Raw genomic sequence first — 20,691 nt, 5'->3', positions numbered from 1 at the left:
CAGTACAGTGGCATTGAAGAAGCTGCTTATTTGCAGTATATATACGGTTCTCAAGTATCCCAGTGCCAAACCCAATACCAAAGCAAGTAAAACAGCGCTAGGGCTGGTCGCCAGAGCCTTGGGTGCTCCACTCTCCAACTTCTTCAGGCTCAGCCTCCGACTCGGGGTCATCAGATAAAACTACACCAATCTCCTCGACGCGCCTCCTTTCCTCCGGGTCCATTGCAGCTGGTGCAAGAACCTCTTTCATTCGTAGGTCCCAATAAGCCTCGAGGAATTCATATATCCCAATCTTCAGCTGATCATACTGCTGCTTAAACTCGAGCACCAGTTCTTCAAGTTGAGCAATAAGCAGAGATTCCTCCTCGCGCAATTCATCAATCTCATCCCGACTTAATTGGCTTTCGCCGTCCCTTATAAGGGCATGGCATGTGTGTGTTAGCTCCAGAGCCTCAAACGTAAGGTAGCGGATTGTGTCGTAAGCAATCATTGTTCTATCGTCGTCCGTTAAAAAGTCGTATGCGACCATTTGCAGTTCGTCAATCATGGCAGGCCCAATCATCTTTATATGCATTCTTCCGAACCAGGTACGCCAGAAACCCCTTAGGAGCCGTGTTAACGACGAGCATCCGCCTTCTGAGCATGCGCATTCGCAATGATCGCGGAATTCGTCCGTAAGTAGGCTGGAGAGAAGTCTCGCGCCATCGATGGGCTGTGACTCTATCAAAGACCGTAATTCTCTCTTTACGGTTTGTATCGTGATATCCGGGCAGGTCGAGTTAAACACGCTTATCAGTCTTCCATGCAAGCACGTCTCGTAGCTTTCTCCAAAGGTCTCTGCAAGATAGTAAACTGCGGGATACCCCGATTTAGATTTCTGATGAAGTTTAGCACCTTTGCTTACCATCCAGTGCGCGAAAGATGCAAAGTTTCTGAGCTCATCTTCACCAAATGATTGGAGCCACATCAATGGCGTCCGACCATCTTCATCGCATTGATTCAAGTTATTGAAGCCAGCCTCATACAGAAGCTCGGCCGCAGCTCTATTGCATGCAATATATCCGTATACGGAACCTCGATCCGAATAAGACGTCGGCATCTCCTTAGGAGTTTGTGCCCTCAACGCCGTATAGACGGACCAGGCACGGGTGTCCAGGAGGGCATGTGTCGGTAGCCCAAGAGAGCGGACGGTTTGAGAAGGGAGGTTGTAGAGTGCTGATTCTTGGAGCTTCTGTCGGCTTGAAGCTAGCTTGGAAATCGTCCCCTGTAAAAGCCCAGTGCTTCGGGACCTAACAGCTGCTGTTAAAGAAAAGGGTCCTCCTCCATCCACATGCTGGAGCAGAATTGATGCGCTCTCAATTTCTTCTCGATTGCATGCCATCACAAAGCAATCCGAAATCGACTCGTGCGAGAGAGATAAGGAGGACTCGAGAATGATCATTAGCCCGGCCGGCCATCCCACGCACATGCACAAAAGGGTGTCAGGGCTGGGGCTAGCAGCCTCGGGGAAGAAGTGTAGACAACGCCGAAGCGCCTCTTCAGACCTCGTTAATATTGCCCGCTCAATTTGAGTAAACTCAAATTCTATCAAGTCAGGATGTGATCATAACAAAAGGCGATGGAGACAGGTACTCACCGTCTATATCGCTTGCTTGTAAGAGCAGTCGGATGAACTCAACCAACTGAGTAATGTAGACCCGGTGCAAGTCATCGTCATGTTGTTTGAGTGATCCAATGCAACTCCCGGCTTTGAGTAAATCTTGTAGAAGGCCAGCCGCAATATCTCCTGCCTGAACAATACTCGATGTCCAGATCCAGGTGTCTAGGACCGTCCGGCCGTGAACGGTCACCTCCTCTATCGGGACACCGGCCTCGATCAGCGCCTGTACTAGAGCCCGCAGCGACAAGTGACACCGTGGATCACGTCCCCATCTTGACTGAGCCCACATAATGTCACCTAAATACTTCGGGTTTGTCAGCAAGGTGATCGCAAGTCACTCCACATATGGCACTTACATGTAAAAGCGTGCGGCCGTCCGAGAGCCGATCGGTGGGAGCTGCTTTGTCCCTTTTGGCAAGCAGCTGGAGGACACGAGTCTTCGTATCTTCCATCACCCTCAGAATATTTCTGCCATCCCATCCTGCGTTTTGTACCTCTCTCAGTAATTTGAACGCGGGGGCTTCTTCGCTCACAACTGCATGCACCTGAATTGCAGGGCTAACACCAAAGGCCCCAGCCCCTTTTGTCAACGTCATCATCACTCGAATAGATAATCCAAGAAACCGATTGCAGAATGTGTAGCTTCCGGCGACGCCTATTGCCTGTTGGCGGTCCACATACAGCGGACAGGACGCCTCGTGGAGGGTAAAGACGGAAAATCCAAACATGGATAAGAAGCGTGGCTTCCGGCGGCAGGTACAGTAACGTGAGATCAAGTCAATGGGTGAGCCAGACAGTCTCATTATTCGTTTCCTGCGCCAGCACGATTCCACGACGCGCTGTTGGTTGCATAGATCTCGTAGCGTACTCGGTTCTACCGTAGCGGAGCTCGCAGCTCGACTGAGGCAAGATGTCTATACGATGTTAGAGAAGCTAGGTAACGTTGATTCCGACGCTCGATATACCTGCTGAATAAGAGCTTGATAACTGACTGAAGCACTGGTGCTTTCGACCACGTCCAGTATCCTGGTCGTTCGTACATCAATTGACGAAGTTCGTGATATAAGGTTCAGTATCTGCGTTTGCTGCTGGCTCATCAGAGCACTTGTATGCCTTAATTCATGTCACAAACACATTGTTCGAAAGACAACTAACCTTTGCAAAAGCTGAAGGCCGAGGCTAAGGTTATCCTGAAGGTCCGAGACGATCTGAGAAAGCGACGTCAAGGTCTCCTTCTTAAACGGATAAACCGCTCTCTTCAACCGTAAACAGTCATGCTTTCTGACGAACGGAGCGCTTGTGTCGCTTGACTTGCACTTTTCTAGCATCTCCTCGAGCCGGCTGCACGCTTTCTGGCAGGCCTTCAGATGCCGGGAGACCAGATTTTTATAACTCTCGGAAGGGAGTTCCAGCTCGTTTTCGGGCGAGAGGAATCCCTCGAGCACTCGCAGTGTATCCAGCAGACCCTCGAGCTTTGCCGTAAAGCCTTGGATTTCATCGTCGAAGCTCTTCCACGGTCCATAGTATCGCTGGAACCCTTGACAGACCGTAATGCCGAGGGAGACTACCCCCACCACGCCGCCACTGATCGAGAACGGGTCGGTCATCTCGCACGGGCGAGAAACTTGGCAGCAGATTCAGAGTGGGGAAGACGCGTCGGGGCAGCCTGGGTTATGAATTCCTTTCTTCAATCTCAGCCTCGTTTTGTTTCTTTCACCGACTGTATCGTCTGAAGAGCGTGATTGGCTCCACGTCGGCAGCGAAGGCTGAGACAAGGCTGAACTCGCCATCCAAAGCCCATCCAAAGCCCGGGACTGTCCAAAGAAAAACAGCCCAGGCCTCGTGTCAACAACGTCAAGAAAGATGAATCTCCTCGACCTCCCCAACGAGCTCATCCTCTCTATCGCAAATCATGTAAGACGGCAGCACCATTTCTCCCGCCTCGCCCGCACAAGCAGACACCTCAACACCATCCTCACGCCCATTCTCTACAAGCGCAACATCAAATACGGAAAATGCTCTGGCCTCAGGGCCCAGCTCACCCCCCTCGAACCGCAAGGTTCCCGCAAAAACTTCTACCAGCAAGCGGAGGAAGATCTGCACGAATATAATCATCCCTCTCCGCTAACGAACCCAGAGGGACTCCCACTGCCGCTCACAGACGAAATCCGCACCCGCGACGCAGTGATTGCGCAATTCTTGAAATACGGCGCCAACTTTGACATGCTCGACGAATTTGACAAGGACCACGACATCGGAGATCCACCCCTCCTGCATTACCACGCACATGAGCGGAATCTACTAGCTGTAATTCTCCTTATCAGGCACGGCGCGGACGTCCATACTTCTAATCCACTCTACAAACACACAACGCTCCACGCGGCCGCTTTAGGGGGCAGCCCGAAGATTATCCGCTTCCTTCTCGGCAACGGGGCAGACGTGCATGCGCGCGACGAGGAGGAGAAGACGCCGCTGCATTACGCCGCGGAGGAGGGGCACGTCGCCGCGATCCGGATCCTGGTTGAGAGCGGCGCGGACATCGACGCGCAGGACGAGGAAGGGTGCACGCCGCTGCATCTCATGATGATGAATGGGAAGCCCGCGCCGGATAAGTGGTGTATCCCTGCGCTGCGGGTCATGTTTGAGCTTGGTGCGAACAGTAATCTTGGGATGTTTGAAGATGGGAAGACGGCGCTGCATATTGCTATTCTCAACCAGCGCGATATGGACTTTATGGAGACGCTGATTACAGCAGAGGGGATCAATCTCAATGCCCGGACTGTGGAAGGACGGACACCACTATCTTGTTGCATCGAGAGAGGGGAGATGCGGGTTTTCGTGCTGTTGGTCAAGCAGGGCGCCGACGTCAGCACAAGAGACGAAGAGGGACGCTCTCTTCTGCAGAACGCGCTGGAAGACGAGGATCGCGCGTGGGAGTGCTTACCGACTCTGTTGGAGAATGGGCTTTACACGCTGGATTCGGATGCCGGGGACAAGACACTGGGGGAGCTCCTGGAGGAGCGGGATTGGGTGTATACGGTCAAGGACCGGGTTGAGGGAATGCCTGAGATAGACAAACTGCCGGGGCACACAGGGGATTCTTCGAGCAGGCCCGTCAGACCACGTACACCAATCGTTTGCGTGAGGACTGCAACTCTCCTCTGATATAAAGGAAGCTGCAGGAGGGAGCTTCGCCAAAGGATAACAGCAGAGCTAAAAGCTACTGTAGGGTTTACCCCTTTTCTTTGTTCTCATTAGTTTAAATATGGGTTTCGCTTCTGAGATTCTTCCTCTTCATCATCTTCATCATTCTCATGTCTAGTCTCCCACCCAATACTGGCCAGAGCCGACAAACCGTTAGACTAGTAACGTATTCTATATAACAAGAGCCAAGTACTTGAGCCCGGATAGTCAGTTATAGTGCCCTCTCACCGGAATCGACGGATATAGTGGAAAGAGGGGAGTATAGAGATGCCGAAGATCAACTTCTCTGATTACGGGTATCTTATCTTATTCGCCCCATTTACCGAGGCAACAGCGGGGTGGGCCGACCCCAGTTCCATCAACCCACACGGCCATGTCAGCGAGACCAAGAAGCCCGCCGCAACATCAAAGTACCTCTCCCTAAGAGACAGAATGTCCAACAATCCAGCCACCACGACCAGCACAGCACACTACCTCCAGCGCGCCTACGCCCTCTCCGGAACCTCCGAGACAGAGACGCAAACCTTCTACGACGAATGGGCCGAGACCTACGACTCGGGCCTCAATGCAGGCGGGTACGCGTCCCCGCGGCGCGCGGCGGAGGCCATCGTACGGAATATTCATATCACCGGCGGCGCTGAGAAATTGAGAATCCTCGACGCAGGCTGCGGCACGGGCCTCGTGGGCGAGTATCTGTCTCGCTCGTCACTGTCCGGGAAATTCGATCTCACGGGTCTCGACCTCAGTCCCGGTATGCTGGCTGTTGCGCGGCAGAAGGGCATGTATCGCATGCTACAGACGGCAGATCTGAATCAGCTGCTTGCGAGTGATTTTGGGGTTTACGATGTCGTTGTTTGTGTGGGTGTGTTGACGAGGGGGCATGTCGGGCCGCGTGTGTTGGGGGATTTTGTCGCATTGACTACTCCTGGTGGGTTGATTGTTGCGACGGTGCTTGAGGAGGTTTGGGGGAGTGGTGGGTATAGGGATGAGGTTGAGAAGTTGAGGAGCTCGGGGGCTGTTGAGGTTGTGAGCTTGGATAGGTTTGGGATACTTGAGGGGGAGGAGAGTGGGGGGAGGATGGTGGTGTTGAAGAGGATAGAACTGTAAAGAAATTTGCAGCAACTCTTTGATGCTATAGCTGTATAGACACTTGGTATGCACAGCTCCTAATATCCAGCTGCAACCCCTCAATGTCAGGTGATGTTGGTCTCATCTTGCCAACTCATCTCCTCCTTATGCAGAGTAACGCCCGTCGTCTTCTACACGATATGTGCCATGGACTGGGATGAGCGCGTCCAAGCTTCTCACTACGCCGAGTCCCTTTCCTGGGCCAGACGCTTCAACAGCACTAGAGCCCAATCGCGAGCTGGGTCTCAACATTCCGAAATAACCAGCCGTCAGAGGTCGTCGGGGATAACTGCGGCTCGTTTAATTGGAGCTGCAGAGTACGTTTCGACGATGGTGTTCAATGGATGGTATGATTTGTGAAGCTCGAAGAGAGACGGAAAGGGGTCAAAAACATGGTCCACCCCCACGAGCTCCATATCCGGGCAGCCCCTGAGAGAATAAACCAATTCTGAGGCTGGGTGGGTGACCTTGGCGGTTGGGTGGAGCTTGCCGCAGTGATGGCAACAGAACATGTGTGGTAGGTCGAGAGCGATTTGGGTGAGGAGGGACACTGTGGTTGCTTTGTCTTTTGGTAGACGCGGTTCTTTGATCATGTTGCGAATGGTATGACTGCATAGGCGTAGGCAGACAATATCATCAGGTTCCAGAAAATCGGCGATGCACAGGATGAGTTCGGGCAGTAGACGTTCTAATCCTGAAAGCGGTCTTTTGGGAGACAGAGAGAGCGCCGGAACAACACACGAAACCACTTCAGAAGGTCCATCTTGGCAGATCCGCTTGGTGGTTGAAGAATGAAGAACAAACTTTGGAGACGCAGCAGAGTCAGCAAGTGTAGGACCACACTTGATTCACCATCTGATGGACTCCCACCAGGACTTTGTTCGAGATTTAAGGTTGTTTGGAGATGGTGGAGGCGCCTCAGATGGTGAAAGCTTGGCGCAGATCCCGGACCGGACCCACGTGACTAATTACCGACCAGTTTCGTTGCTTCTGTGATGAAATGCTTGATCCTAACCGGGCTCGAGAATGTTTACTTTCAGATGATGTTTTTCATTGCCCCTGTGTAATTCAGATTATCATCAAAGACAGATATTCACCAGAGCCTCCGCCACCGTCTTTGTTTTGACCTGACATCCACCCTGAGAGATAGGCACACATCCTTCCTCAAGGGTTCGAGCCAAAGAATTAATCTTTTCCTCGCTGGTAGCATGTTGCATCAACAACTGATATGCAGCGGAGCAAGAAATCCCATCTTGAGAAAGACCATGCTCCATCTCCTCCACGGAGGGGTTAATCACCTGCGGCATATTCCCGACAGAGTCGGCAGTAATGCGCGACAATAGTTTGCAGGGCGAAGCTTCATGCGGCGCGTGATTGGTTTGCGTAGGCTGGTTGGGGGACACTCTGCCCCGAGCAGGAAGAGATGACTCTGCAGTGCCACTGAATGATGAAGCCGGTTTCATGACCTCCGGCGCCCTGTCATAAACACAGTCACTGTTACGAGGAGAATTCGAACGCAGAGAGAGGGTCTCGCAGGCAGTTAGGCTCCAGTCATTATCGCTTGACTCTTGCTCCCTGTTGCACTGCGCTTGCGGATCGACGGAAAGCCCCGCGTTTGACACGCATGTACTAGCTGCAGCCTGGACCTTCGGGCGCTCCTGTTGGCCAGGAAGAGCCGTCGTAGTTTTTGATATCGCGTGGGACGCAAGCCATGCGGCAATCGCCGAGTCATCCACGCCAAGATGATACAAAAGGCTGCGTAGGTGCCGGTTCTCTTCGGCGACTAATTTCGCGGCCGTTTGCACTTCCACAGTCGCTTCGATCCGCTTTTGCTGGAACTGTCTCAACTGCTGCTCGAGGTCTAGCGTGTATTGCCTTTGCCGTTCCCGGGAACGGCGTTTGTTCTCTCTCAAACGAGCAGTTCGGGCTGTGTCCTAGGCCGGCTATTAGTCGGATGGGACCTTTCTGAAGAAGCAGGAAATACGATGGGGGTTACCTTCGGAGTGGGCATGGTGGACAGGACGAAAATGGGGACGCAAAGAGATTTCTGCTCACATTTGGGCGGATAAACCTTAAATTGTCCAGCAGAACCGTCAAGTTGCCTCCCTGGCCAGAATTTCTTTTTCAGCCGAGTTTGAACTCCACGTGGGATCGAGGACGGGGGAGACGCATTCTCAACTGCCAAGGAAGAGAGACAGACAGGCGGTCAATCATTGGCTGTCGGGAGTGAATTGGACAACCTGGTTTAGCCAATCACATTTGGCGTGTCTGTCCCTCGAGCTTCGTTCCAATCTATATCATGTCGGACGAAACACGGAAGAAAGAATTTGTTCGATCAAGGGGCCAAAGAGGATGCCTATTTGTACCTATCCCCGCTCGTTAGCGATAACATACCGATGGCTGTGCAAACAGAATCACCTCGACTCCCGGCAGATGGCAAGGATCCTGCCTCCATGTCACGCAGCGAAACAGACCCTGAGGCGCAAAATGCCACGCCAGATGCCCAAGAGGTCGCGCAAAACATTGCAGCGGAGGACCAGGATGGACTTCGTGATAATAGCAATGTCCCCCACCTGTCCTTACTAAAGCTATTCTGGTTTTTCTTCTACAACTTTGGCCTATTTGCCTGGGGTGGACCGGTTGCCCAGATAGCCTTGATCAAGGAGCGCCTGGTGATCCAGGACAAATGGATTACCCTGCCTCGCTTCCAGCGGGTCTTCTCTGTCTATCAGATTCTACCGGGTCCAGAGGCTGCGGAGCTCTGCATGTTCTTCGGATGCCTGTCTGCTGGTCGTATCGGCGGAATCGTGGCCGGACTTGGCTTTATCCTGCCTGGATTCCTCTTGATGCTCCTCGCCTCGTATCTGTACTCGCTCGCCGGGTTCGAGAATGTTTACTTTAATGCCTCTTTCAGGGCCATTCAGCCAATCGTCTCCGCCATGGTACGCTCGCCGACTCTCCCTGAATGCTAGCTGTTTTGTTTTAACAAGACCTATTTAGATCCTGCGAGCCACGCACAAAATTGCCGAGCATTGCATTATCGACAATGCCACTCGCAAAACAGACCCGTTCTTGGTCATAGCGGCACTTTGCACAGCGCTCAATAGTGCGCTTCATATCAACATGTACGGACACTCCTTCCGTCTCCTTTTCTGCTCATATGCTACCTTGACTGACACTATTATTTCAAGTTTCATATCTCTTGGCCTTTACGGGGTGATCTACTCTTTTATTGCACGCCGCAAATGGATCATCGCCGGCGCATTATTCATCCTCCAATATGTCGGCTACGCCATCTACGTGGTCTTCCGCGGTGTCCCGTCTGCGGTGTCTCTCGCCCTTGGTATCGCCCAAACGCCTAGTCTGCCGAACCTACTTGCGCTGGGCCTGGTGGCCGGAAGTTTATCTTTTGGTGGTGCATACACTGCGATCCCGTTCATACAAGTTGAAGCGGTGTTGAAGGGTGGCTGGCTGCCAGCGAATATTTTCCTGGATTGCATCGCAATCGGCAATATATTGCCCGCGCCGCTAGTTATCTTTGCCACGTTTGTCGGTTTCCAGGGCGGATTGACTGATGGTGGGCTGGGCACTGCGTTTGCGGGGGCAGTGGTCATCACGATCGGAATGCTTGCTCCATGCTTCATTTTTACCATTGCTGGACATGACATGCTGGAGAAGCTTGTTCGCAACAAGGTAAGGAATTTGGTTTATCCCTCCTTACCTTATAGATCTTTTTTCAAGGATTGTCGGCCCTAACGCTAACAATATTACTGCAGTTTCTCTCCGATTTCTTCGATGGGCTCTGTGGCGCAGTTATTGGAATCATCGCCATCATCGCCGCACAAACCTTGAGATCCAGCGTCGAAAGGACCGAGAACCGCGAAGGTATCGACACGACGAAAGCTGTGGAGATTCTCGCCAAAAGTGCCCCCTCGGCGGTGCTTTACATCCTTGCGCTGGCGGTCTTGTACAAATTTACAAGTAAATACACGCCAATTCTGCTGGTGGTGGTTGGGGCTCTCGCGGGGCAATTCTTGTTTGTTTGATCGCGGCAAAGTTATGTGCTGCTGTTCAATGTTCACAGCTGTCTGCTAGGTTAGCTTTGTTAGATTCAGGTCCACTGATGCTTCCTAAGGGTAGAACCTAAGGGGTATTCTTGAGATAAGAGAGAAGATATAAGTTGTTAAGGTCAAACAAAGTATAGAAATAGGCAGATGATAGCAAATAGTATTGGTTAGTTAATGTTAGCAGGCAAAGCAAGAGAGCACTCCAAATTTAGGGCTACAGTAGCTGGTACATGTTGCACAAGCAGGATGGGGAGGGCACATGATGACGTAGATCCCAAAACAGCCCTGGAGCAGTTTTATGCATTACCGCAAGGGTAATATGTAGGTTGACAGCCAAACGGGCAGGGATGTTGGCAAAGTTGAGTCCCCAAACACATTGTCTCCATGATATTTCCACCATGACCAGATTGGAAGCAAGCATTCTGCTATAATTAGTAATATAACTTCAAGAGCGAGCCCCTGTTCTAAACTTACACAATCATAGGTATTTGTGTCTTTATTAACTTTGCACACATATGAAAGACTGTTGTCTGGTGCAGAGCGGCAGCGCTAAAGAAATATTAGCTTCGATAGAACTGCACCTATACAGACAAGCTGACAATCTAGAACATACAGGAGCTCCGTCTGGCCCTTCACCAAGATTATCAATAAAGCAGTCGCCACCATCAAAGAGGCAGTCACATTGAACCCCAGTCTGCCGGGTAGATAGGCTGTTGGAACTTTCGATAGGGCTTCCCATGACAGCACCCTGCGTGATAGCGAAGAAGAAAAGGTTGAAGATCCGCATGATAATCAGAAATTAATAGTACTGCTCCAGGTCGCGTGTAGGTTTGAGGGAATATTATAATCCTGTGAAGATGTTTGAGCTTTGTGAGACGAGAACTATGGAAGGGTTTAGATGGACTACTTATACACTTCTCAAGCACACTGAGCTGCACTGTGTCTTCTGTCTTGGTCTCTCTCACCCATCCCTGAGACCCCCAATGCCGCTGATCTTGTAGGTTGGAAAGGCAGTGCTGTGTTCACACTTGCAGTGTTAGTGGGTGGGTGGATAGATGTGGATCACATACTCTGAGTGTATACGAACTGCCCAAACATATCATGATTCTGGAAATGATGTGGGGCTAACATGTGGTGGATACTCCAGAGGACAACATTTCCTGTGTACTTTCATAATCCAATGAAATTGGGAACTACAAATATTAAAATTAGCCTCGCAAGATCGTTTCGAACCCTGAGTCCTCCCTGGGGGCCTGGTCCCGACCAATGAAACGGCGATGGTCATCGATCGTCGTTTCGAGGCACCGAAGCAGGATGCTGAGACTCGCGGAGGCGGGAACAGCCAGCACCATCGCTCTGCCACCTCCCGAATACTTCACTTTCTTTGGTTGACGTGAAGGTCTATTGTTGGGCAATAGGCAGTCAGGTGACCTAAGCAAAGCCACTGCATGTATGTCAGCTGAGAGCATGGATGGCCGGTGAGGAGCATCGGCCGTGGCAGATTGCTTGAATCCACAGATATCTGAATTCCAAATTGGAAGACGGGTTAATATATTGCCATTGAACAAAGGCATAGAATTTACAATTGGGTTTTATGAGAGTGTTAGGGACAGTGTAAGGAGGATGCAAGCATGGCAGTATTTTGTCTCTATAGTAGGCCTACTCCTGCTGCTTTGAACCGTCCAGCCGTATCTTGTTTGATCATAATCTCATCGAGAATCGTCTACTCATCCCCCAGAACAGGCACATCCCAATCCACCCAAGCAGAGCTATCAAACCCAAGCCCAGGATAATCCTTCTCAACATCCGTATCAACCCCCTCCTCCCCAAGCAGAAACCTCCTCATGAAGACATCCAAATCCTCATCCTGCTCTGCTGGGAAGCTACAATGCGCATGGTCACTGGAAAGAGAATACCCCATATGATCCTTGACCCCCAGCGCCTCCCACACGCTCCGCGCAGCCCGCATACACCCCAGCGACGACCACGGCCCCAACCACTCATACCCGGCATTGTCAAGCGAGAGCAGTGCGCGCGGCGCAACCAACCCAGCAAGCAGATGGTGGTCGAAGGGCAGGACCTCGACGTCGTTGACGTACTCCTCGAACGAGGTCGAGAACCACACGTTCTCCCCGATGATCTCGGGCGCCGTCTGCACGGAGCCGGACCCGCCGTCTTCGGCCTCAGCAAGGCGCCAGCACCCCGTCCCCCCCGTGCCTGACTCCTGCGGGATCGTCAGCGCGATCCGCTCGTCGAAGGCGCCTGCGACGAGCGCGCCTTTCCCGTTCCGCGAACACCCTGTTACGCCGAGACGGGTCGTGTCGATGTTCGCTGTCTCTGGCTCTGACGCTGACTCCAAGGCGTCGATGAGCACCGAGACGCCCCATGCCCAGGCGGTCATTGCCGAGGCTGGATGGTCTGCGCCGTAGAGGTCGTAGAAGAGGCCCTTCCCGCGACTCGAGGTGTCAGTTTGCTGTGCGATGTCGTCGTTAGGGAAGATTATTGTTGCGACGCCGTCGGGAAGTGGGATGCTCAATGCGCCGTAGGCGATTATGGCTGGGTATGGGCCTGTCCCGCTTGATGGTTGGGAGATGGAGACGTCGAAGGAGATACTCTTTCCGGACTCGGATGCCATGATCGAGAACGTGTCCCCGGAGAGAGTTGCTGTAACATTGGGCGGGGTGGGTGGCTTCTCGCCGAGCTCGAGCTGTTGCAGGAGCGTGGCAATGTGCTCGCGACGACAGGCCCAGTCGTCAGCGCTGGAAATACGGCCGTCTTGTGCTGGATACCAGGAGAATGGGTCAGGGAGGGTTGCGATCGTCTCTAGGGATGGTGAAGCGGGGAGGGTAGGACATTGCGCTTGCACATTGGTGTAGAGAAAGCTCAATGCTAGCCCTAGGACAAGACGATGGGCAGGAGCCATGATCCTGTTGCTATCGTTATTTCAGTCTGAGTGCGAACAACTCCGGTATACAGCTCTCGCCTTGCAACCGCTTTTATAGACGGTTGTTCCCTTCGACCGAGGCGAAGGGATGGCCCTCGACGGTATATAACTCCGTGTTTGCGGACCTCGGGACAATTCTGGACTAGACTAAATGGATCAAGGTTGGCAGACCCTAAACGTAAGCAGGTTCCGGGATAGGACTCAGAGACCGTCCTTGAAAGAGCGGGGTACATCTTCACCCCACGATCTCGAACATGAACCTGGTCCAGTTGAAACGGCCTGGCCCTCGATATTCCATGCGCTGAAACAGAATTCCTGCCGCTGATCGATCAGCTCCATCGACCCAAGCCGAAACATTCCGTTCCTGAAACAGCATTGGGCGTGCATCCCGATGCTGTGGTGGAAGGAATGTGTCAGCCAGAATAGCCCTTCACTAGGAACGGTTGACCCTTTTTAGTGGAGCGGCAATTTCCCACACAATGTAAACGCTGGCATGACGGAGAGGGGAATCCCTGGCGCTTGTCATGAGGTTGGCAAGGATTGAATTGATTGTTAGGGCTGATTCTTCCGGTATTTAGCCACGAATCACGGGTCGTCATTCCAGACTCTCCTGAGTGATACGGTATTGGAGCCTGAAGCACAGTTCTATTCTCTTAATATGGCTATAGCATACATCGACACCTCACCGGTCGACAACCGGCCCCGCGACCTCATGCTTAACCCTAACAGGGAAGACATGCCACGGACAAGATTCTCTCCACGCACGGCGATGCGCACCGTGATGGCCACGCCCTTCTTCAACCTGGGTATCGCCAGACCCGGACCAGAACCCCGAACTGTGCCCGTAGTCCATGCTGGAAATTCCCTCGCCCGCATGCCGCGTCAAGTCCACCAGCCTGTTCAGGATATTGAACTCGAGCTTCAGCTTCACGCTATATATCGTCGCCTTGATTGCCGTTTGCAACACATATCGTCCTGTAAGTTGCAAAACTATGATGGTGACGTCGAGGATGATGACGGTGATGTTCATGTAAATCAAGTGTAGGATCAGCCGTCGCCCGGCCTCGCCGTGCACCTCGCTGAGTGTTCCGCCGAAGTAGAGGAGCCTGCACATCGTGTACAGATACAGGCCCGAAATTATGACCTCCTGGACGAAGAATATCGTGACCTGGATCCGTTCGTAGATTGCGTACGGGCCCGCGAACCGCGCATGCTGGACGGAGTTCGCACCATAACACAGAATTATCGTCGGGATGTGCAGAATAATCGCGTTCACTACAATCATCGTCAGCACGAAACGGAGGATCGCGTGCCGTCGCACGACGAGGTGTAGGCGCGAGTAGAGAACCAGCGACTGCCCCGAGACCATGCAACACCAGCCGAAGATTATGAGCGTGACGTAGAACGCGGGGATATCGGTCGCGAATTTGAAATCCTTGAGCACGAATCCGATGGAGTAGATTGCGATTCCCCAGGTTGCCACGAGGACGCTCCAGAAGTAGAGCCCATGGCGGCGTTTGAAGGTGTAGAAGAGGAGGAAAGTGAGCTCGAGGACGTTGTAGAAGGCGACGGAGAGGAAGGCTGTCACGACGTATGTGAAGGGCCGTGGGATTGAAGAGTCAACGCTGCCCCCGACGTCGTTCAGTGCCATTGTGCGACCCTGTTGGATGGCTGATGCTGTTAGGACATCATAATAGCAAAGGCATTCGCGGCACGACTCAACGGGATAAACGTTCAATCCATCGTTCCTCGCGGCCATATTTAACCGTCATTGTGGGGCATCGAAAGCCTGGGGCGTCCCATGGTACCAGGCGCAAGGCTGAATGTGGTGACGCACTGACAGCTGTTGTCCCGCGGAAAGTTTTGCGGGAGCCACAGTCTCAGTCTCTTCCCCAGCTACCCATAGCTTTGGGCCCGAACTATATCAGACTTGGCAGCAGGCAGCAGAATAAGCTTCGGTCAACCATGGAAGTGATCCCCAAAGTGCTTCTTAATGAAGATTTGCTAGTCGAGAGTGAAATGGCTTAGGTGTGGATTATCGGCTTTTTATGTTGGAGAGTTTGACGAGCAAATCCCAGGTCTGTGTCTCTTTCTATCCATTCGAAATCTTCATGGGTTCGGCCGGCTGCAGCCCAACACGGTACAGGACACGGGTATACAGGCAGGGGACACTGTCCCAGAGCGCATCCAGACGTCGCAGGCAAGATCGTGGGAGCAGTCCGAGATCACAAAACCTCTTTCCTTCCCTAGCGAAGATAGATATGCGGGCAAATGAGGAAAGTACGGCCTTCAGAGAGGCATTGGGTGGGTTGTACCTTTGGTATAGGACATTGATCGGAAGGGGAGGAGCGATCATGGAAGTAGGTAGTCCTAGGCAACGAGTTGCTCCTTCCGTCTACGCATATGGATAGGTATGCAACAAGCGAAGAAGGAGGGTCACTCCTTCCTGGCGAAGTTTGCATGGAGCTCATGGAAGGTACGATTCTTTCCTCGAGCCTTGGAATCCTGTCGCAGGATGCGTACGTAAATTACGGTATTCGAAGATCGTGGTGTGTAGCCCTACCAAGTATTGATATAGCCCTAACTGACGTATACCGACTATAACTTCGCCCGCATCTCCGGCCCCCCAGCCTTAATCCGCTGCCAGTATTTGCCCTTCAACTGCAGAACTGCAAATCCCAGCTCAGCCCACTTATCCTGGTACACTGGTAACGCGTACGCCGTCGTCCCCTCCGCCGGTGGCCCAGCAAACTCCCGCAGATACTCAAAGTACTCTTTGAAATCCGGCTTGATCTCATGGAAGAGGGACGTGGGCCCCTTGTATTTCAGCCGCTCTGTCTCCCAGATATCCTGCTCCCGGGGCGAAGGAAGGGGCTTTGCGTTGTGGTTCGCGAAGTACCGTGCCACCGCGACGGCTTGATATTCGTAGACTCGGAAGCTCAGTGCGCCGCGGACCTGCCCGACAAATGCGAGAGAGGGATCTCCGATCTTGAAAATGTGCTGGTACAGTCCGGAAACGCGGTTACTCGGCGTGACGGGGTCGGGCACGAGGAAGGGATAGGAGAGCTTATACCCCGTTGCAAAGACGATCTTGTCGATGTTTTCGATGCTCGAGCCATCGCTGAACGTCACGTCCACCCCCGTCAAACCCGGCGCAACTCTCGCAATTGTTGTCTTAACCTCGACTCCTGGTAACGTAAACGCATTATGCAGCGCCTCATTACTCCCCCGCTGGGAGAGATACAGCGAGCCCCGCACAACAGCATGCAAATCCGCAATCAAATCCGCACTCGAGATATTCCCCCCCACAACAACAACCCTCTTATCGACGTAATCATTTGCATGCCGAAAGCTCTTCGAGTGCTCAAAAACCCCCGGATACGCGTCAAACGCGCCACCTAACCCCTCAATCTCCGGAATCAAGGGAACATTATAATGCCCCGACGCCACAACAACCGCATCAAACTCCTCAGCCCACCAATACTCCGCCGGCCTGTCGCGATGATAATGGCCCCCCTGCCGCAGTGTAACCCGCCACTTGTCGCCAACCTTCTCAACCCGCTCCACGGTCGTCCGGAACGCCACGAGGCCCAGATACGGCCGCAGCAAATCCTCAAGATACGCCTGGACAACCCGAAACGGCCGCGACGGGTTCCCCCGCCCTAACTGGCGCACCGACACCGCAGAATTCACCTCAGGGAAGGGCGTATGCGTGAAACTCATCGCGTGCGCGCCAACATTGCTATCGAGTGCGTCGTGGATCCCCGTGCGCGCCGTGAGGTCTTCGGTGACGGGGTCCGTGAATGTCGGCAGCGTACCTGGGATCTCTGGTCGGGTTTTGGCCGGACGACTGGGGATTGGGAAGGCGTCGGGGATGGGGTCGTAGTGCCAGAGTCCGCCTGGACGGTCTCGGCGCTCGAAGACGCGGATGCGCGAGAAGGCGTTCTCGTCGATTAGGGCTTTGACGGTTGAGATTCCCGACGGGCCGGTGCCGATTACGGCGACGGAGGGATAGCGGGCCATCTCTGTTGCGTGCTGGGTGACGCTCTGATTTTGGAGTCAGGGTTTGAGAGCTCTTTAAGCGTGGGAGACATGATGGTTGAGGTCGATTCGGATTTAGGGAGTGGGCAGGATGGCGCAATGGGACTCCACGGTGTCGACTGGAGTTCTGCGAACGAGGCGGGGGACGCTTGTGAAAGAAGTCGAAGTTGGAGTTGGAGTAGCACGGGCTAAACTGACGCTGCAGCTGTTGAGATCTTGGGGCGCCTGGCGTGATTGCCGCTGCTGTCGCTGCCGTCTAGTCGCTGGTGCTACAAGTATAACCTCATTTGAGCAAGGCTGACGCAATTACGGGGCAATCCCCACCAACCGCTGTTTCGGTGTGGGAATAGAGAGGGGTTATGAGATGAGAGTTAAGATTCTATTCTCTCCTGCTATCCAGAGGAGAATCTATACGAGCTGTATGTGAGTACGTCGTCCGAACACCAGCAAGAATCCCAACAGCACTCGGAATGCCGAATCTTCGTGGCAACCGCCTGCCTAAGAGGCGAACCTGAAATCAATGCTACGCACCATCAGCGTTGCAACAATATACCATTGCTAGGGCAGCTAGACGTACCGTTTATTGCTCATCACCGAATTCTCGCGCAGGTATTCTTCCCTCTGCTCCCCGGTCAGGGCCTCCCATTTGGCAGTGTTGCGTCTATAAATCTAGTCAGCAACCTACTATAAGCTCGAAAAGGAGGAAGTACCTATTGCGCCAGCCATAGTAGACCTTCGCTCCAATGAAGAGGAAGAAACTGGCCACCGAAATCCCAATCAGGACTTTGTTTCCTTCCCGATAGTACGGGCCATCTTCAGTCCGGTAGACCTGATCTCATCAGTATCCGCGGCAGAAGTGAATAGAGTGAACCCACATTAGCACCGGCAATGCTACTTATCTGCACAGACATGTTATACAGCGCAGACGCAACCGTGCGAGTCCGCACTGAGCCCGCATTCCGCGACGTCAACGCCACCAGGACGGGGTGGATACTCGGCCCCCCGACGAGGAGAGTCAGAATCGCCCACCGCGGCCAGGGCATGCTCTTCTGCGGGAGCGTCTCGAGGGCAATCAGCAGAACAAGGTACCATAATTCGACGCCGGCGCCGAAGAGCAGACGCTGGTGTGTGCGCTCCGCCATCCAGGTTGTCGCAACCATGGTAATGATCGCGATCGCCGCGGCCGGAATGGTGAGCAGGTTCGTCTGGAAGGTCGAGAATCCCTGCGACCGCAGCTGGAGCGTCAGGTAGTTCGTTGCTGGGGTTGTCGGGATCATCCAGATGAGGCCAATGGCATAGATCGGCCACATATGGTAGTCCTTCAGCGATTCCCAGAGGAGGCGTGGGGTGACGGCTTGCCGATTGTGCATGCTTCCTTTGCTCGGGTCGTCGCGGATGACCCTATTCACGAGGATCTTCTCCTCGTGCTCGGTGAACCAGCCTGTTTTCCCGCCGAAGCCACCTTTCGTCTGTACGGGGGATGCGGGCATCCAGAATGCGGCGATGATGCCAATTACGCCGGTGATAAGGCCCTCGTATGCGAAGAGGTATCGCCAGGATCCACCGCCATTTGAGTCTTTGATATGCAGGAAGCCGAACGCCAGGAAGGCACCGATGATGTTGGTCGAAGTGTACGAGATCCAGAACCAGGTGAGGCGCTTCGGGAGTTCGCTGGACTTGTAGAAGAACGACAGGAATAGAATTGTATCGGGGATGAATCCGCCTTCGAGGAAGCCGAGCAATGCACGCAGCCCTAGAAAGGCATTCTTCGTTTTCAGAAACGCCTGGCACGCTGCAACAAGACTCCAGGCGACCATCTGGAACGGGATCCAGCGATCAGGGCCCAGCCTTTTCGACATTAACTGAGAGGGCAATTCGGCGATTAGGAAACAGACCAGGAAGATGGTCTGGCCTGTGTTGTAGTCATTGCTCGTCATGTTGAGATCTTCCAGCAGAGTGTCCGCCAGCGCCTGGCCGATATTCCCTCGATCCAGCTGCAGTGCGAAAAAGGTTACGCACGCGAAGGTACAGACGCGAAGGTCAATCTAGATCGTTGGTCTCGAAATACAGACGAAGTAAGGGAGTATTGCCTACCTTTCTGACAATTCTCCTCTCTTCCTCAGGAGTCCATTCAAAGTCAGGATCCCAGCGATGGATGCCCTCATAGCTATCAATCGGCCGGTTGTACCGGGGGTCCTCACTCGACGCGAATGTACTCTCTCCCTGCCGAGACCGAATCTGCTGCTCCTTGTCGGAATCGTCAGCGTCACTGACTCCACGAGAATCAGCCTCCACCTCGCGAGCAGAGATCGGTACAGCCTTGGGCCCTTCCGCTGTCATGTTGATAAAGATTTGAGATATGGGAAACAGGGAAGTTGGGGCCAGGTACCCGGGCCGTTCTTTTTAAGCGTGTATTGGGAGCTAGCTTCCCCCTTCCGCTGTTATGTCGTGCCCGGACAGATGAATGAGATGATCCCTGCCATGTGGTGCCCCACGCTATCGTAAACGTATTTTGTAAACAGCAACTGGCCGGCTCATCGTAACCTCGTTAGAGGAGCATGTCACTTCTCCTACAAGAACCCCCGCGGAGAACCAAGTCTCCCTTGTTTGAAGGATCTTGCACCACTTAGGGCTTTCACGCGCCATTGGGTAGGGCAACGGACCAACCACGGCTCTGCATTTCAAACCAACTTTCATGAAAAGAGGACGTTGAGTTGCCATGGTAAAAGCTTTGCCCGCAGCCCAGGCTTTAGCTAAGCGTGCCATTGGCTGGCTGAAGGCTGCGTCTCTGGCGACATTTTGGGGGATGATGGTGCCGGATGGTGTGAGAGACCTTAGCCCCGGAAATCGGCGTTAAAAGCCCCATCGGCAAAGGAGGCCGTTTCTCGTCAATAGAAGCTGCTATTAACTGGCTTCATACAAAGAGATGAGCCCAGGATTGGTCCTAGATCTTGAAAGAAGCGTTATGTTGGAGGGAAGGCAATTGGGACGTAGGATGCGTACTACCCAATGTTTTGGCCCGTCAATTGCCGTTCCGGGAGCTGCATGTCTCGAAACCCAGAGAATCAACGAGAGAGCCACTCGGCTGGATGAAGTTAATCATAAAGTAGAAATGACATCTCAAACCCGCAAGACGACAGCTCAGCCTTCCGCTTGGCGCCAAACACGCTCGTATGGTGGCACCCGCCGTCTTACCCATTCCCTTAAACTACTTAGGGCTAGCCATAACCACCTCCGCACAGCGCAGTTTGGATCCGCAACCCGGCCAGCATCACATCCCGGAAACCACGACCAGTCGCGCTTTCCTTTGACGGCGGGGGTCTAACGAGAAGCAAAGAAGGTACAACCCAGGGTCCACGAACCGGCCATTATGCGCCTTCCTCTTACGAGAGAAAACGAACAAGAAAGGAGCGATCTATGAAGCATTCAAGCGTGGCAGGTGCGACTGGTGGCCCGGGGCGACGATGGACTCGACTCTGGCGAGGGATGTGCCTTCCTATTCAAATACGTGAGGTCACACAACCCCCCAAGTTGTACGAGTACTGCTCCTCTGGAGCCGGGTAATGAGCGCTCCTTGACGGGCTTACCAGTAGAGGAGCTGCAGCGCGGACAGGGCGTATAGTTATAGCGAGGACAACCAATGGTAT

At 53.2% G+C, this 20,691-nt stretch overlaps 9 protein-coding genes across 9 annotated transcripts; 3 read left to right on the top strand and 6 right to left on the bottom strand.

Moving 5' to 3' along the window:
* Positions 1–97: 97 nt before the first annotated feature.
* BJX67DRAFT_385786 (uncharacterized protein) lies at positions 98–3,267 on the bottom strand (the record flags this gene model as incomplete). Its single annotated transcript, XM_071033934.1, has 5 exons — positions 98–1,584; positions 1,637–1,964; positions 2,017–2,574; positions 2,626–2,764; positions 2,816–3,267. The coding sequence occupies 5 exons, from the start codon at positions 3,265–3,267 to the stop codon at positions 98–100; spliced, it is 2,964 nt and encodes a 987-aa protein (XP_070881270.1).
* Positions 3,268–4,486: 1,219 nt separating this feature from the next.
* Positions 4,487–5,086, top strand: BJX67DRAFT_366743 (uncharacterized protein; the record flags this gene model as incomplete). Its single annotated transcript, XM_071030434.1, has 1 exon — positions 4,487–5,086. One exon carries the CDS (start codon positions 4,487–4,489, stop codon positions 4,823–4,825), a length of 339 nt encoding a protein of 112 aa, XP_070881269.1. The 3' UTR covers positions 4,826–5,086.
* A 147-nt stretch (positions 5,087–5,233) lies between these two features.
* On the top strand, positions 5,234–6,116 carry BJX67DRAFT_309875 (class I SAM-dependent DNA methyltransferase). Its single transcript, XM_071027134.1, has one exon. It carries the CDS (start codon positions 5,297–5,299, stop codon positions 5,969–5,971), a length of 675 nt encoding a protein of 224 aa, XP_070881268.1. The 5' UTR covers positions 5,234–5,296; the 3' UTR covers positions 5,972–6,116.
* A 920-nt stretch (positions 6,117–7,036) lies between these two features.
* Positions 7,037–8,191, bottom strand: BJX67DRAFT_366740 (bZIP transcription factor). The gene is made up of 2 exons (XM_071030433.1): positions 7,989–8,191; positions 7,037–7,926 (listed from the first exon to the last, which is right to left on the bottom strand). The coding sequence occupies exons 1-2, from the start codon at positions 8,001–8,003 to the stop codon at positions 7,072–7,074; spliced, it is 870 nt and encodes a 289-aa protein (XP_070881267.1). The 5' UTR covers positions 8,004–8,191; the 3' UTR covers positions 7,037–7,071.
* Positions 8,192–8,388: 197 nt separating this feature from the next.
* On the top strand, positions 8,389–10,087 carry BJX67DRAFT_391452 (chromate transporter-domain-containing protein; the record flags this gene model as incomplete). Its single annotated transcript, XM_071034784.1, has 4 exons — positions 8,389–8,934; positions 8,993–9,117; positions 9,184–9,685; positions 9,769–10,087. 4 exons carry the CDS (start codon positions 8,389–8,391, stop codon positions 10,036–10,038), a joined length of 1,443 nt encoding a protein of 480 aa, XP_070881266.1. The 3' UTR covers positions 10,039–10,087.
* A 1,695-nt stretch (positions 10,088–11,782) lies between these two features.
* BJX67DRAFT_391451 (putative extracelular cellulose binding protein (Cip2)) lies at positions 11,783–12,982 on the bottom strand (the record flags this gene model as incomplete). Its single annotated transcript, XM_071034783.1, has 1 exon — positions 11,783–12,982. The coding sequence occupies one exon, from the start codon at positions 12,980–12,982 to the stop codon at positions 11,783–11,785; it is 1,200 nt and encodes a 399-aa protein (XP_070881265.1).
* A 703-nt stretch (positions 12,983–13,685) lies between these two features.
* On the bottom strand, positions 13,686–14,654 carry BJX67DRAFT_391450 (uncharacterized protein; the record flags this gene model as incomplete). The annotated part of the gene is made up of 1 exon (XM_071034782.1): positions 13,686–14,654. The coding sequence occupies one exon, from the start codon at positions 14,652–14,654 to the stop codon at positions 13,686–13,688; it is 969 nt and encodes a 322-aa protein (XP_070881264.1).
* Positions 14,655–15,601: 947 nt separating this feature from the next.
* Positions 15,602–17,026, bottom strand: BJX67DRAFT_375397 (uncharacterized protein; the record flags this gene model as incomplete). Its single annotated transcript, XM_071031686.1, has 1 exon — positions 15,602–17,026. The coding sequence occupies one exon, from the start codon at positions 17,024–17,026 to the stop codon at positions 15,602–15,604; it is 1,425 nt and encodes a 474-aa protein (XP_070881263.1).
* A 516-nt stretch (positions 17,027–17,542) lies between these two features.
* On the bottom strand, positions 17,543–19,384 carry BJX67DRAFT_385778 (major facilitator superfamily domain-containing protein; the record flags this gene model as incomplete). The annotated part of the gene is made up of 5 exons (XM_071033933.1): positions 17,543–17,567; positions 17,622–17,705; positions 17,755–17,873; positions 17,920–19,089; positions 19,139–19,384. The coding sequence occupies 5 exons, from the start codon at positions 19,382–19,384 to the stop codon at positions 17,543–17,545; spliced, it is 1,644 nt and encodes a 547-aa protein (XP_070881262.1).
* Between the last annotated feature and the right edge of the window lie 1,307 nt (positions 19,385–20,691).

Source organism: Aspergillus lucknowensis (assembly GCF_044049455.1).
Source record: "Aspergillus lucknowensis strain CBS 449.75 chromosome Unknown BJX67scaffold_70, whole genome shotgun sequence".
NCBI classification, from domain to species: domain Eukaryota; kingdom Fungi; phylum Ascomycota; class Eurotiomycetes; order Eurotiales; family Aspergillaceae; genus Aspergillus; species Aspergillus lucknowensis.
The sequence above is the reverse complement of the archived record's forward strand: the minus strand, read 5'-3'. Positions and strand labels throughout refer to the sequence as shown.